This window comes from Ruditapes philippinarum, unplaced genomic scaffold (assembly GCF_026571515.1).
Source record: "Ruditapes philippinarum isolate M1 unplaced genomic scaffold, ASM2657151v2 ctg74_1_1_1_1, whole genome shotgun sequence".
Lineage (NCBI taxonomy): Eukaryota > Metazoa > Mollusca > Bivalvia > Venerida > Veneridae > Ruditapes > Ruditapes philippinarum.
The window spans coordinates 149,458-167,038 of NW_026865153.1; the positions used below are offsets into that span (position 1 = coordinate 149,458).

Genomic DNA, 17,581 nt, shown 5'->3' on the forward strand with positions numbered 1-17,581 from the left:
ATCATGTATTATTAATGAATTTTGAAATCAAAGAATAAAAGTTTATTAAGTCACATAATTTGATAGATAAATATCTGTTTTAGAAAATGTATTGATATTTGTAACCAGTATTTATGAAAGTTACTATTTGCTAAGTAAAATATTGATGAAGCTTTTTGAAGTAATACATTGTACATGTAATTGGTATTGATAAAAATTTTTTATAAAGCATGTAAGTCTGAAATTTGGATAAAAACAACATATTGATAATGTACATGTATATTAACCATTTGTTTATTGATTCTTATTTTAAATTTTTTTCATTTAATAAAGGATGAACCTAGTGATACGGGAATTCAGACCCGCAAGAAAAAGAAGAGGTCAAGTAAGCGCGGATATTCTGCGCGCGCGGGAGCGGACAACGAGGATGCTGTGACAAATCGTCTGACAAGGCGAGCTCTTTATGATACAGATGAAGAGGTAAAACCATTATTACCTTGTCAATCTGTTATACAGCTAACGACTGCTTGAGATTGTATGAATAGATAACTTATTATCTGACAGTATATTAAGTTTGAGGTCCGACAGTTAAGTGAACAGACACTGGACAGTGAACTTAACTGACCGCTGGCATGGAGTGAACTCTTTTCTGACAGTGAACTTATTAGACATTAGACAGTGGAATCAAATGGTATTTGACAGTGAATTTAAATGACAACAGATATGTGACAGTGAAAGTTGTTTGACTTTAAACCTGTAGGTTTTATAACAGCCAAACACTATTGGTTAGAGCATCCAAGATGTTTTATCAGGGTCCAATGTAAATGCATAGCACTCCTCTGTAGTGTTTAATTTTAAGCTGAAATATTTATTTAAAGTAGATCAGTACCTCTGAGTTTTCAGGCTGTTGGTGTAATCAAGTACAAAATATGCTAAAAATAATGAAAGTCCTAAGAAGACATTTGTGTTTACCAGTGATAAAGATGTTTCTGATATTCAATAGACATTCAAGCTTATTATCATTTGTCATACCAGATGTTCAAATACATTGTCATTGTGTATAGTAATAATAATAATAATAAGATACGTGATCATGGAAATGCCAGTTGACTACCTCATATTGCCAGTTAAACATTTTATCACTTGCAAAAATCTGCAAGTAGAAAATCTTGCTAAATTCTAACCCTGCTGTAAGGCTCCACCCCCACTTAATTCCCATTGGACAATGAATTCAACTGGTTTCTGACAGTGGACTTTATTGACATTGAACATCTCCCTGACAAAATATATAAGATATAACCCTAAGTGATAACAGGTCAAGGGATTCCATGTAATCAATGTTGTTGACTGAAACCATTTGATTACTATAATAAGTATTAAACAATAGGTTTTGTCCTGTTCTTAAAATATAATCTGGTCATTGATTTATGATATTTTTTTATAGAATAGTTTAGTTATATTTAAGTTAGCTACCTGCATCAAATGATTGATTTTATGATCTTTGATGATCCTGTAAACAAACTATTAATTCTTAACACCAAAGATTTGATAAAGGTTTTCTAAAACACTAGAAAATTTGTATAGACAAATGTACTTGTAGAAATGATGATTTTACATTGCAGGTAGAAGATGAAATAGGTTCTGATATGTGGGAGGAGGACACTTATCTTGACCTGGAGTAAGTGTTGTTGTTTTTTTTTTGTATTTAATCTTCATTATCACCTGCTTGATTATGGTAGAGATCTAATTTTGGCAATGTCTGTTTGTCCAAAGCTACAGTTCTACATTGGTTGGATTATTTCAATAAAATAATTTGCACATGTTTGTGTGAAAATTATCCCATAATGAGTTTTTTCTCATGTATGTTTTCACTTTTCAGTAGCTGACATATAGTTTTAAGTATTTTAGTCTGTTATTACTAGAATAAACATGCAATACTGAAAAAAAAATCTAAATCCTATCAGTTGATCCTTATTCTCAGTTTGACTTTGTGGACATAAGGCAAATGTTAACTTAAATTCTGTTGTTGTTTTTTTTCTATCAGTGATTCCAGTGAATACTCAGATTGGTGCGTAGAAACCAGCATCAACCTCGAACCGCCAAAAAGGAAATCAACAAGGTCGAGGAAACGTAAACGATACACGTCGTCTGAGATTTCCGAAGATGAGGAGTCGACACCTAGAGGGAGTCGTGAACAAACACCTGGCAGTCGAGAAGGAAGTCAGCCCCGAGGCAAAGCACCAAAGAAACAAGATAAACAAGCTGCAAAAAAAGTGAAGAGAAAGCAAAGAGGAAAGGTGAGAATAAAAGAGTGATGTATGATTGAAATGTGTCCAGTTTTTAGCTTGTCTGTTTTGAAGAAAAAGTCAAACTAACTGCATTATGTTTGCTTTGTTGTTGTTATGCAAAAACGTCACAATGTAACCAAATATTTAAACACTTAAATGAAGGTATCAACATGAAACTTTGAACATTTCATTATCATGACAAGGCACAGTTTGTTAAGGGACATTATTCTGAAAGCTATTTTTTTGGGTTTATGCCCTTTTTTAAAGTAGAATATTTATAAAGTGGTTGTTGCTCTTAACTGAGGAGCATTAAAGCGTTATACAGTGCTCTTGTTTTTCTTTATATTTACTTTTGTATGTTCAAAATTGCAAACTATTTGGTACATAGATGTACCATAGTATACATTATTTGAAAATGTTTAAACTTTAAAAAATTGAAAAAGAAATTACTTGTTTGTAATAATTGCCGGTTTCGAAGTAAAATAAATAGAAGTTATTTGAGTTTTTGCTATAAATACAGGATTTTTCATGGATGGTATGAAGACAAATATTTTACGAGTGGCAATAGCGGTTTATGTGGAAATCATCAAGGGGATATTATATGTTAATTTCAATCCATTTGAAGTATTATTAATGTGCAGGTTACAATGGCAGTATACTTATGGTATAGGGTAAGCCGTTTTTGCCACTAGTGTCTGGTTAAAAAAGCATTATACCAATGACGAGAGATTATTGTCTGAATTAAGAGTGTGTAAAATTTTTATTTTAACCTTTAAAGCAAAAGCAGACGGCCCATGAAGCAGCCGCTTTACCCGGAAAATCACCAGAAGAGATTCAAGAACTGCTGAGAATATTCCGTCCCCCTGATTGGCTGACAGATGTTGTACCACGTAAACAGCCGTATTTCCCGCAGATGGGCGATGAAGTTATTTATTTCCGTCAAGGTCATGAGTTTTATGTGAAAGAGGTTGCCAGACGTAAGGTTTATCATCTAGACCCGAACAAAAATCAGGCGTGGCATAAATATCCCAGACTTAGGGTAAGTATCTAAATACAGTAAAAACTGATGTTTCAAAATAAATTTTAGATAGCTTCATGAATTTTGAAACTACAGAGTTGTTTTGGTTTTTTTGTGGGAGGTTTTTTTTTGTGTTGAATAGCAATGAACGAAGAAATGATTCATTGTAGTGCATGTAAGATATTTAGACTTTGTAATTCTCTTGAAAGAAGCATTTTATTTGTTCTTTGAGATTTACATAATGGAAAAAAAGGAAAATTTATTAATTAGCCATTTTGTTGTTTGTATGCTTGCACCTTGGAGAGATGTCTGTCTTGCTTTCACGCTGTCCATCCATAACTGATAAAACAATATAATGTGGGACATTTGTGTCCTATGGACATATTTCTCATTTTAACCTTTGTTGAACTTACTGCAAAAACTGTTTCTAAATAAATTCTATAAACCTATGTTACAAATATTTTTTTCATTACATGGAATAGGAGCAGGAGTTGGTTCGGATAGTTGGTATAAGGTACGAGATGTTGAAATGTGGTGTACGATTATGTTGTCTGAAACTCAACTACATTGACCCATCTACCTTGAAAAATACGGGCGGATCTTTCAGTATAAAGTGAGTAGCTGTTTCATCGTGATGTTTAATAACTTAAAAGACCCATTAAGTCTCAAAAATGCTAATATTTTAATTATTTAAAAGCATTTTATTTTTTGGTGTTCTGTTACAATTTTCAAAAAAGTAACTCATTGGCCATAAAACTAAGGCATCTTTTGGCGTCAAGTATAATTAAAGTGATTTAGTGTTTTGTATGGAAGTCAAAATAGGCTTTTGTTTACGTTGTGCTACTTAAAGACAACTTGTTAAACATTCAATGCTATTTTATTTGATAAGCAACTTCCATGATCCTAATCCATTATTACAACAAAATGATCTAGATCCATTATTACATCAACATGTTCTATATCAAAATTACGACAACATGATCTAAATCCATTATTACCCACAACATGATTTGAATCCATTATTACCACAACATGATCTAAATCCATTTTTACCACAACATGATCTAAATCCATTTTTACCACAACATGATTTAAATCCATTATTACCACAACATGATCTAAATCCATTTTTACGACAACATGATTTAAATCCATTATTACCACAACATGATCTAAATCCATTATTACCCACAACATGATCTAAATCCATTATTACCACAACATGATTTAAATCCATTATTACCGCAACATGATCTAAATCCATTATTACCACAACATGATTTAAATCCATTATTACCACAACATGATCTAAGTCCATTATTATCACAACATGATTTAAATCCATTATTACAACAACATGATCTAAATCCATTATTACCACAACATGATTTAAATCCATTATTACCACAACATGATCTAAATCCATTATTACCCACAACATGATTTAAATCCATTATTACAACAACATGATTTAAATCCATTATTACCACAATATGATCTAAATCCATTATTACCACAATATGATCTAAATCCATTATTACCACAACATGATTTAAATCCATTATTACCACAACATGATTTAAATCCATTATTACCACAACATGATCTAAATCCATTATTACAACAACATGATCTAAATCCATTATTACCACAACATGATCTAAGTCCATTATTACAACAACATGATCTAAATCCATTATTACCACAACATGATCTAAATCCATTATTACAACAACATGATCTAAATCCATTATTACAACAACATGATCTAAAACCATTATTACCACAATATGATCTAAATCCATGATTACCACAACATGATCTAAATCCATTATTACAACAACATGATCTAAATCCATTATTACCACAACATGATTTAAATCCATTATTACCACAACATGATCTAAATCCATTTTTACCACAACATGATCTAAATCCATTATTATCACAACATGATTTAAATCCATTATTACAACAACATGATCTAAATCCATTATCACCACAACATGATTTAAATCCATTATTACAACAACATGATTTAAATCCATTATTACCACAATATGATCTAAATCCATTATTACCACAACATGATTTAAATCCATTATTACCACAACATGATCTAAATCCATTTTTACCACAACATGATTTAAATCCATTATTACCACAATATGATCTAAATCCATTATTACCACAACATGATTTAAATCCATTATTACCACAACATGATCTAAATCCATTATTACCACAACATGATTTAAATCCATTATTACCACAACATGATCTAAGTCCATTATTATCACAACATGATTTAAATCCATTATTACAACAACATGATCTAAATCCATTATTACCACAACATGATTTAAATCCATTATTACAACAACATGATTTAAATCCATTATTACCACAACATGATCTTAATCCATTTTAACTACATGATCTAAATCCATTATTACAACAACATGATCTAAATCCATGATTACCACAACATGGTCTAAATCCATTATTACAACATTATCTAAGGGGCTTTGAATTCTTTCATGTGAGGAAGCTATCCAGCTAGCTTACAGAACATCGGTGGTTCTACTAAGGTGCCTGTAATGCACGGAGGGGCACCTGAGGTCTTCCTCCACCATTAAAGCTGGAACGTCGCGATATGACCTATACTGTGTCGATGTGACATTAAACCCAATCAAACAAAACAAAAACAAAATCCATTATTATACTAGCATGAACTAAATTCATTATTACATACTAAAAACCACATGTTTGTTCTTTTTACAAAAAGATGAAATCATTCATCTATGAGGCTAAATGGGCCTTAAAATTAATATACATAATAGGACAAACAATTGAATATCCCTAGACTGGTATTTGTATGCCAACAGTAAGTTCCATATACCAACATGTTAATTGCAATCTGTAGTTTCTGAAATTCTGATAATTATTTAGCACAGATGTGAAGATAAGAAATCCATCATGGCTTCCAAGATGGCCGTCAATTTGGAAGACATAAAGCATATATTTGTTTTCGCAAATTTCTTAGTGTTAATAATGATGAAAAAGTAAGTTTATGGAAGTGACATAGAATTAAAGATTTTATGTTTCATAGAAAGAAGGGAGGTGTGTGGTTAAATCAGGTGTGTGGTATTCTCTATGAATTGAAGGAAATAAATTTCTTTAAATGGTATATTTAATTTCTATATTTCAGATACCATGACATGCCAGATGTGGTGGATTTTCTAGTGCTCAAACAAAACTATGACATTGCCATGTCTAGAAACTGGAAACCAGGTCAGGCATAAGAATTATTTTTGTATTAAAATTTTAATGCATTTATTTCCTTACTGGGAATGATGTTTTTTTTTTGCTTTTTGTTTCAATTTTATCAGCATAAGTAGCATAATCAACTTCCTTTGGTCATATACAAGAACATAAATATGATTATATATAAGTACTTAGTAACTTGATTTAAAAATCTGTATAATGTAATGTTAGACTGCTCTAGGTTCATCATTTAAAACAGGTCATGTCCATTACATGAATTTCTTACGGAAATTATTAAAGCTGCATGCCTCCCGATGGGCCAAATTATTTCAAGAAAATCAAACTTAAGAAGAATGTACTAAGATTTTAAGAAAAGTGATAATATTAACTAATGCAGTAAAGGGCTATTTTTGCATATTTTAACCTCATTTTGGTTATTTACATTGATTGTAATTGGCTTTTGCAATGTGTAAATAACTTTCTTTGTTCACTTTACAATGTTTTACTTTGAAACACATATTCAAATTTTTAATACGAAATTAGCATGAGTCTGAAGCCACGCTGCTTTAGTTGAAGGTAATTTTTGTTGTCAATATTGATTGAAATAGAAATTTGATAATATATATTCTATCCATATTTTTATTATTTTCAGGTGACAGATTCCGTTCAGTGATAGATGACTCATGGTGGATAGGTGTTATAGAGGCTCAGATTCCATACCAGAAAGAATACCCAGACTGTATGTTCCAGTGCTTCAAAGTCAGGTACTTATAAGCTATAATGATAAATGGGCATGTAATAACATTAAGACACATCCTTTCCATTCAGGCCTACAGAATGATTCAAAGTTCTCTTGTTAAAGTTACATTAAATAAATATGTAAAAATATTTTGCGGTCGGCCTAATAACCAAGCATTCTACTGTTTTATTATGCCCCCGCCATGTAATGGCCGGGGCATATAGTGTTTCCCTGTTCCGTCCTTCCATCCTTCCGTCCTTTCGTCATTCTGTCATTCCGTCATCATCAGTTTCCGTTCATTATCTTAAGAACGGTTGCACACATTCAACTCAAATTTGACATATGGATATGTCATGAGAAAATACAGGTCAAGTTTGAATTTGGTCATGGTTCGATGATTTTTGGCAGAGTTATGCCCCTTTTACTTTGAAAATAATATGAAATTTTCAGTTTCCGTTCATTATCTCCCCAACGGTACAACACATTCAACTCAAACTTGACATATGGATATGTCATGAGAAAATACAGGTCAAGTTCGAATTTGGTCATGGTTCGATGATTTTTGGCAGAGTTATGCCCCTTTTACTTTGAAAATAATATGAAATTTTCAGTTTCCGTTCATTATCTCCCCAAAGGTACAACCCATTCAACTCAAACTTGACATATGGATATGTCATGAAAAAATACAGGTCAAGTTTGAATTTGTTCATGGTTCGATGATTTTTGGCAGAGTTATGCCCCTTTTACTTTGAAAATAATATGAAATTTTCAGTTTCCGTTCATTATCTCCCCAAAGGTACAACCCATTCAACTCAAACTTGACATATGGATATGTCATGAAAAAATACAGGTCAAGTTTGAATTTGGTCATGGTTCGATGATTTTTGGCAGAGTTATGCCCCTTTTACTTTGAAAACAATATGAAATTTTTAGTTTCTGTTCATTATCTCCCCAATGGTACAACACATTCAACTCAAAAGTTGACATATGGATGCGTCAAAGGCATGCGCAGGTCAAGTTCAAATTTGGTCATGGTTTAATGATTTTTGGCAGAGTTATGCCCCTTTCACTTTGAAAGTAATATGAAATTTTCAGTTTCCATTTATTATCTCCCCAATGGTACAACACATTTAACTCAAATTTGACATATGGATATGTCAAAGGAATGGGCAGGTCAAGTTGGAATTTGGTCATGGTTTGATGATTTTTTGGCAGAGTTATGTCCCTTTCACTTTGAAAATAATATAGATACATCTTAGGAATAAGCAGTTTAAGTTTGAATTTGGTCGTGGTTCAATGATTTTAGACACTTATCTTTCCTGAATGTTGGAAAAATTTTGAACTTTCAGTTTCAGCACTCATACTTTTAGCCACAATTTTGGCTACAAATATGCAATATGCTATTTTTAAAAGGTTAAGACTGAATAATTTCAGTGCCTTGAACATTGTATGAAAATGGTTTGTGTTAACATTGTATAGTTTTAAGGGCTTTGAACTTAAAATGAAAAAAATAATTAATGCACCATCTGAAATTTTGGCTGCATGCGGGGGCATCCGTGGCATGATGACACATTTCTAGTTAACCTTTTTACCAGTATTGTTGTAAATCTCATCAAATATTGTTCATAAATTACGATTTTAAACGGAAAACCCCACGGTAACACTAAAGTTCGTATACGAATTTTAACATGCAAATGAAGACTATAATCAGTTCATGTATGTGCTACGTCACAGTGTTATAGTTGCTATACAGAACACAGCAAATACGAGATTTTCATGTGCATACACACTTTAACCGTTTTAGCTTCACGGTGCACTTGGCATGGCGTTCAGGAAAGGGTAATCATCTCATAAATATTTTAAATTTGTATGAATACAACCGTTACAAAGCGTAAATATACCGTTATATTAGGGCTGCTACTTATAACCATGCATGCTGATTTAATATTGATGTACGGGTGACCCGAAGGCGGAGTTTCACATGCAAATTCCGATTTCGCCACAATGAGGCTGCAGATGTTTATGCTTATAAAACTCATTTTGGTTGCCTTTGCACCATTATAAGATCTGGAGTCGATATGAAACCAAATTTACTAATGAAATGTCGCTATTTCTGTTTTTAAGAAATTCATTTAATGTAGCTTTAAAGGGACTCCACTGGCATTTTTTTGAAATGACGTGACTGGAAATAAATTTTTGAGATTAATGTTCTGTTTAATGTAGGTCTAGACCAATAACTTGTGTGCAAAATTTCAAATCATTCGCTCACTCCCTTTTGCCAGATTAATTATTCTAATTGTGTAAAATGACAAACATTTTGAAAAGCATTTCAACACTTTTCGCTCATATTGGGCTAATTAGAATATACAATGTAAGAATAACACAAAAATACGATTTCTATTTATTTCTGAGTATATTTCTTAAACATCTTTTGCATATCTTTTCCTTTTAAGTTGATTTATGTAAAATTTTAAGTGCCCAAGTTGATTTATGTAAAAAATTCAAATTTTGTTTAATTTTTTAGGCTTTTTTTACCACAGTGGAGTTCCTTTAAGCAAAAACGTCCGCCTGCTTAAATCAATATGAAGAGAATATGATTTATTACAAAGGATTGGTGGTTTGATTCTTGGGCGAAGCAAAAAATCTTTGTGACAGTTGATCTAGGACATAGAGGCTAATGGTCAATTGTCTCTGACTGCTGATTCAGAAATCTGGTGGGATTATGAGTCGGTCACTTGTGGAGAAAATTATTACTTTCTAGTTAGTTATCCTGGAATTCTTGTGAGGTGGGCCAATGTCCCAAGATACTACCAAATTTATGTTAAAAACCAGACAAACAAACTCACTATTGAAATAGTAGCTATGTCATCAGATACACATGCATTCTTTGTGTAGGTTGAATTCAAATTAGGACTTCCATTATTTAATGAACATAGTCAAATCGTCAAAACGTATATCATTTAAAAAACAAAATTATATTTTTGTTTTAGATGGGACAATTCTGAGAAAGAGAACCTGAGCCCCTGGGATATGGAACCATTTACTGATAGTTGGTTAAGTAAGTATCATATCCCTTTATCTTCTTTTTCACATTTCATCTCCATCATTCAATCATTTTTCTTGCATGCCTGTTTGTCCACTGTGAAAATGTATCCCTTGCTTTTACTTTGCTTTTGCCTTTACAGTCTTACATGTCTTATCCTGTCTGGTATTGAAGAATCTTTATCCATTCTGTTTGGTATGGAAGAATCTTTGTCCATTCTGTTTGGTATGGAAGAATCTTTATCCATCCTGTTTGGTATGGAAGAAGCTTTATCCATCCTGTTTGGTATGGAAGAATCTTTATCCATTCTGTTTGGTATGGAAGAATCTTTATCCATCCTGTTTGGTATGGAAGAATCTTTATCCATCATTTCTGGTATGGAAGAATCTTTATCCATTATGTTTGGTATTGAAGAATCTTTATCCATTATGTTTGGTATTGAAAAATCTTTATCCATCCTGTTTGGTATGGAAGAATCTTAATCCATTATGTTTGGTATGGAAGAATCTTTATCCATTATGTTTGGTATGGAAGAATCTTTATCCATCCTGTTTGGTATGGAAGAATCTTTATCCATTCTGTTTGGTATGGAAGAATCTTTATCCATTATGTTTGGTATGGAAGAATCTTTATCCATCCTGTTTGGTATGGAAGAATCTTTATCCATCCTGTTTGGTATGGAAGAATCTTTATCCATCCTGTTTGGTATGGAAGAATCTTTATCCATCCTGTTTGGTATGGAAGAATCTTTATCCATTCTGTTTGGAATGGAAGAATCTTTATCAATCCTGTCTGGTATGGAAGAATCTTTATCAATTTTTGAATTTTCCCTTTCCTTTATCAATTTTTGAATTTTCCCTTTCCTTTCTGCCACACAATTTTCACCTCTCTATGGACCCTGCCAAACCACTTGAAGTGAAGTGAAAAAAAAACACAACATTTTTTTGTTCATCATCCATTTATTCACTCGTATTCATTCATTCATTTGTTTTCATATTCTTCTGTTCAATCTTTCATTCATTTAATGACACATTTGCATAAAGATTATTTTTTATCCATCAAATTCAGTTTTACTTGTTTTTGTTCCAACTGAAGCAATTTTACATTAATTACTAATACTACACAACTTGTACAAAATTTTCTTACGTTATTCTACACTTTACATTTCTGACAACATATGACTTCTACAAAATCTCTATGTCTTGCTTTACATGTTTATTTGTGTGTATGTTTGTTTATCTTTGATATAGAAACTGTAGAGTTAAACCCCGACTCTATGCATGCCAAAATTAAGGATTTCATTGCCGATTGTATCAAGCTCTTTAATCACAACAAGGAAAAGAAAACTGGCATAAGTGACCTTTATAAGGAGGTCATGGTCAAAGCATGCAGTGAGCTCAAGGTCAAAAAGAAAATTAAAGTTGACCTTAAGCGACTTAACTGTGGAGACACTTGTACATTGAAAGCCATTGGTCAGACTGTGTTACTTGTTAAAATGTTTTGTTTATATGTTGATCTTTAATAAGGGTTGGAATAACATTAATTCTCAACCTGCTGGTACTAAAAGTCAAAAGTCTTCGCCACAAATATTGAGCTAGGCCATCCTGCACATCTGTGCTGTCTGACCAGGCTCTATACTGTTGGTAGCTCTTTATATGCACATGACATTTGATTCTTTCTTGTGATGAAGTACAGTGATTTCTTGTATTTTGATATTGAAATCCCTTTGAATCCCTTTGAATGGGTTATTCCAAATTTGAAGAGCAACAAACACCGAAATTAAAATTAGAATTAAAATTAGATAAAAACCTCAATGCCAGGTTTGAATCTAGAGTAATCACCACCCTGTTATTACAATATACTGTTGATTTTGTGTTTGTTTATGTTGGTTTTGTTCTTGATTTAAATTTGTTTTAACTAGAGTATTTTAAAGTAGTAAAATCTGTCTTTTAATTTAATGTCTTTCAAGCGTGCACCTAAGATGTACCAAGACACTGAAGTTATACAAGCAGAAATTGTTTATATTCATTACTCAGTACTGGTTGGTTCCAGGAATGGATTCAAGAGTGTGTCCATAAGCTTATATCTTCGTTCACAATCAAACTTAATTGAAATCAGTATAAACCTAACTAAACATGGTTAGAAAATCATCATGGGCCTTAAACTCGGTGCCAGGATGGAAAGATATCTTTAAACTTTTGCTACCACTTCATTAAATGTTGTTGTTTATAAAAATGCAGCAGAATATTGTTTCTATAAAGTATGTATTTTGTATGAAGACAATTGGTAAAACATTTTATTTTCCTAATCTTAAATGTTGAAAATCTTTTGTGTTGATGTATTGTTTCTCGTTTGTTTCTGTGTTGATTTTGTGTTGCTTTTATGTTGTTTTTGTGTTGTTTTTGTGTTGTTTTTATTTTGTTTTTGTGTAGTTTTGAAAAAGGCGACATATAGGGGTTACTTTTGTCGGCTGTGTCGGCGTCGGCGTCCCCTTAAGCTTGTCTGGAGCATAAGTCAGTCATTATAAGTCGGATTGACTTCAAACTTGGTTTGCATGCTTCTTACAATGACCCGAAGTGCAGTGCACAAGAACCGGTACTCTGCACTCCTTATTTTTTTAGTTATTCCCCTTTGTTAATTTTCATACTTTATTTTTGTCCAGGCCATTTCTCCTAAAGTATCAAATCTATGGACTTGAAACTTCATAGGATGATAGATCTCATTAGGAAGAAGTGCAGTGCACAAGAACTGGTACTCTGCATTTCTTATTTTTTGAGTTATTGCCCTTTGTTAATTTTCATACTTTATTTTTGTCCAGGCCATTTCTCCTAAAGTATAAAAGCTATGGACTTGAAACTTCATAGGATGATAGATCTCATTAAGAAGAAGTGCAGTGCACAAGAACCGGTACTCTGCATTTCTTATTTTTTGAGTTATTGCCCTTTGTTAATTTTCATACTTTATTTTTGTCCGGGCCATTTCTCCTAAAGTATAAAAGCTATGGACTTGAAACTTCATAGGATGATAGATCTCATTAAGGAGAAGTGCAGTGCACAAGAACTGGTACTCTGCATTTCTTATTTTTTGAGTTATTGCCCTTTGTTTATTTTCATACTTTATTATTGTCCAGGCCATTTCTCCTTAAGTATAAAAGCTATGGACATGAAACTTCATAGGATGATAGATCTCATTAAGAAGAAGTGCAGTGCTCAAGAACTGGTACTCTGCATTTCTTATTTTTTGAGTTATTGCCCTTGTTAATTTTCAAACTTTATTTTTGTCCAGGCCATTTCTCATAAATTATAAAAGCTTTAGACTTGAAACTTAGTAGGATGATAGATCTTATTGATAAGAAGTGCAATGCACAGAAACTGCTGCTCTGCATTTCTTATTTTTTGAGCTATTGCCCCTTTGTTGATTTTCAAATATCATTTTTGTCCTGGCCATTTCTCCTAAACTATATTGTTCACAAGGCGACACATCCGACTCGCGGAGTTCTAGTTTTATTGTTTTCTTTTAATAATTTGTCTGAATGTCCTAATGTTACCCTTTTCCTTAAAATTTTTTTTAGTAAGATACGTTAATTCTATGTAATTTTGTTGCTTCTTTAGTATGTAATAGCCATATTACAAAATATGGATGTTAGTTCTTGACAGGGCGCCATAAAAATAAGTTATAAAAAAATGTCCTTTTTTTCCCCTGAAATTCTACATTGTAAACTTTGATAATGTCAGACTTTCTTTTAACTATTTGATAACATTTCACTGTAGGAAAACCTCGTGAATTGAATGGTAGTATTAAAATTACTGCGGAGGAGAGGAAGTCATTCATGTACAAACCGAAATCTGGCGAGTGGCCTGGTGGTGATATAGAGGAAGAGTGTGATAGAATAGTTCACGGCTGGGATCAGGTAACTTACATATATTAACCTTTAACCTCCAATAATAATGTCCGTCATATGCTGCAGTGTAACAGGGTTCAGATCAGAATAATCGTCCTGAATGGGCGGGTTCCCTAAGAGACGGATATACCGATCCGAACCGCAAACATGTCAGATATTTTTTCTTGCATATTCTACCATATTGCATCATATTTAAATTCTTTACCTTAATAAGACAAATTTCCATGGAAATTTATGCCATTACACTTGTAACTATTTTGTTACAACAGCGTATGAAGTTACAACATCATTCACAACTGCGAAATTACGTCATCCTAACCACTTAATGAAATTTCCAACATGGGTAAAACTAAAGGAAACACCAATCTGAGTTGCAAGAATCAAAAATGATTAGCCTTTGCCACATCTATTTGGTCAGATTAGGCTCTATATTGTTTTGCAGCTTAACTTTTTAGCTTGACTATTCGAAGAATTAGAAGAGCTATTGTACTCAACCAGACATCTGCATTGCCGTTGCCTTCACACTTTGGTTAAGTTTTTGAGTTCAAGTTGATATTTCCAAAACTATAGAAGGAAATAGGTTGAAACTTTACACACTTATGTCAGTGTATAATAGTAGGTCACTATCCAAGGCCCATAACTCTCACATGTTTTTGACAGAATTATGGCCTGTTTTGAACTTTAAAATTCAACATTATCCATACTCTTGTTTTCACTATCAGGCATTGATAATAGTTGAGGACACAGTCCTACCAACAGCTCTTGTTTTACTTTGATATTAAGATCCCTAAAACTTGGGATTAGACTGTAACAGATTTAAAGCTGGACTAATAATATCTGTCATATGTTGCGGTTCAGACCGGAATATCCGTCCCGAGGTATGGGCGGGTCCCCGAGGGACGGATATTCCTATCCGAACCACAAACATATGTCAGATATTTTTTCTTGCATATTCTGCCATATTATTTTATATTTAAAATGGTTTCCCTCAATATGATATATGTTCATGGAAAATAAAGTCATTTCCTCCATAACTATTTTCTTATAATAGCGTATGAACTTACAACTTAAATAACAACGGCGAAATGACGTCATCCAAAGCACATATTTCCCTTCTAAAACGACGTCATTTTAACGCGGTTCATTCATAAAGTGCGCTAAAATGACGTTGTTGTTTGGCACGCGACTCATCTGGCACCCCCCATGCCAGATGACATTTCCGGCATGGGTAAAACTCACGGTAACGCCAGTCTGCTATGCAAGAAAAATCCGTTACACAATATAGAAAGTTAAAGGTTAACAGACCATGCCACCTATATAATATCAGGTGAGACTGTAAATACCTGCAATAGAACCAGATTGTTGGCACAATTTTAGTATTTTGATGTAGAAATTACTTGAATGAACAGTCAAGTCACTACATATATTTACAAATTCTAAAGAAGGTAATTTTATTTTGCAAATTTACAAGGTTGTGATAAATTTCGACTTCATTTGGAATTACAGTTTTAGAACCTTTAGGTTTTGCAAATAGAACTATTTTTTTTATGCCACCGCAGCATCTGCGATGCGGTGGCATATAGCGATTCACCTGTGTGTGTGTGTGTGTTTGTTTGTGTGTGTGTGTGTTATATAGATTATATAGTGAACTTAAAAAAATCTTCTTGTGAAAAACCACCAGTCCAATTTCAACCAAACTTGGCAGGATTGATCCTTGGGTGAAGGGCTTCCAAAGTTGTTCAAAGAATTTCATTCCATGCAGAAATCTGGTTGCCATGGCAACCAAAAGGAGTTATAAGAATAAATTTAAAAAATCTTCTTGTAAAGACCCAAAAGGCCTAGAGCTTAGATATTTTGCATAAGGCATTGTCTGGTAGACGCCTACCAAGATTGTTCAAATTATAGCCCTGGGGTCCAAATCGGCCCCGTCCCGGGGGTCATTGATTTTCACTATATGTACATATAGTAAAAACTTAAAATACCTTCTTGTCTGAAGGTACCAGGCTTAGAGGTTTGATATTTGGTATGTGTTACTATCTATAGGTACTCTACCAAAGTTGTTCAAATTTTGCCTCTAGTGTCAAAATCAGCCCCACCCCGGGGGTCATAGGTTTTTCTTATATGTCTATAGTAAAAACTTAAAAAATCATCTTTTTTAAATTCACAAAGGCTAGAGGTTAGATATTTTGCATGAAACATTGTGTAGTGAACCTTTGGCAAGATTGTACAAATTATAGCCCTGGGGTCGAAATTGGCCCCGCCTCGGGGGTCATTGATTTTCAATATGTACATATAGTAAAAAATAAAAAAATCTTATTGTCTGAAGGTACAAGGCTTAGAGCTTTAATATTTGTTTTATGATATCATCTATAGGTAGTCTACCAAATTTGTTCAAATTTTGCCTGTAGTGTCAAAATTATCCCTGCCCCGGGGGTCATAGGTTTTCCTCATATGTATTATAGTAAAAACTTAAAAAATCATCTTCTCTAAATTGACAAAGGCTAGAGGTTGGATATTTTGCATAAGGCATTGTGAAGTGAACCTCTAGCAAGATAATACAAATTATAGCCCTCGGGTCGAAATTGGCCCCACCCCTTGGGGTCATTGATTTTCACTATGTACAATTAGTAAAAAAATCTTATTATCTGAAGGTACAAGGCTTAGAGCTTTGATATTTGGTATATGATATCATCTATAGGTACTCTACCAAAGTTGTTCAAATTTTGCCTCTAGTGTCAAAACTAGCCCCGCCCCGGGAGTCATTACATACATGTATATAGTAAAAACTTTAAAAAATCATCTTCTCGAATTGACAAAGGCTAGAGGTGAGACATTTTGCATTAAACATTGTGTAGTGAACCTCTAGCAAGATTATTCAAATTAAAGCCCTGGGGTCAAAATTGGCCCTGCCCCTGGGGATCATGATTTTCAGTCACTATGTCATAAAGTAAAAAATTAAAAATCATATTGTCTGAAGGTACTAATCTGATAATAACAGATACATGTAGGTAAGTGATCTATGCATTATGGCAATCTGTATAGAAGCAAAAAAAATTGCGTTCCTTCATTACTATTTAGTGTTGTATTTATGCGGTGGCATGGCATTTTTTACAAATGCAATCTTGTTTTATATATGAGATGTACATAAACACAGAAAGAAAAATATATTTATTAAAATTTGAATTTGTTTACAGGTGATGGAACATTCCATAGCAGAACCTTTTCTAACACCAGTGGATATAAACGTGTTCCCTAGTTATGCCATGTCTATAGAGTATCCTATGGATCTGAACACCATTAAACGTCGTCTGGAGAACAGATTTTATAGGTACAGTATAACCTTGAT

General features: G+C 33.0%; 1 protein-coding gene across 3 annotated transcripts in view; it reads left to right on the forward strand.

Annotated features, from left to right (window-relative positions):
• The window catches only part of LOC132728024 (bromodomain and WD repeat-containing protein 3-like), a 42,001-nt gene that overhangs the window by 20,485 nt on the left and 3,935 nt on the right, over positions 1-17,581 (forward strand). For 2 of the 3 annotated variants that reach the window (XM_060713632.1, XM_060713634.1), the window contains exons 19-29: positions 313-459; positions 1,602-1,657; positions 2,024-2,276; positions 3,046-3,306; positions 3,768-3,898; positions 6,497-6,579; positions 7,205-7,316; positions 10,282-10,349; positions 11,585-11,806; positions 14,105-14,244; positions 17,430-17,563. In XM_060713632.1, the coding sequence (XP_060569615.1) occupies positions 313-459; positions 1,602-1,657; positions 2,024-2,276; positions 3,046-3,306; positions 3,768-3,898; positions 6,497-6,579; positions 7,205-7,316; positions 10,282-10,349; positions 11,585-11,806; positions 14,105-14,244; positions 17,430-17,563 (1,607 nt within the window). The remainder of the gene's footprint in view (positions 1-312; positions 460-1,601; positions 1,658-2,023; positions 2,277-3,045; positions 3,307-3,767; positions 3,899-6,496; positions 6,580-7,204; positions 7,317-10,281; positions 10,350-11,584; positions 11,807-14,104; positions 14,245-17,429; positions 17,564-17,581) is intronic. The other variant, XM_060713635.1, reaches the window with a different exon arrangement.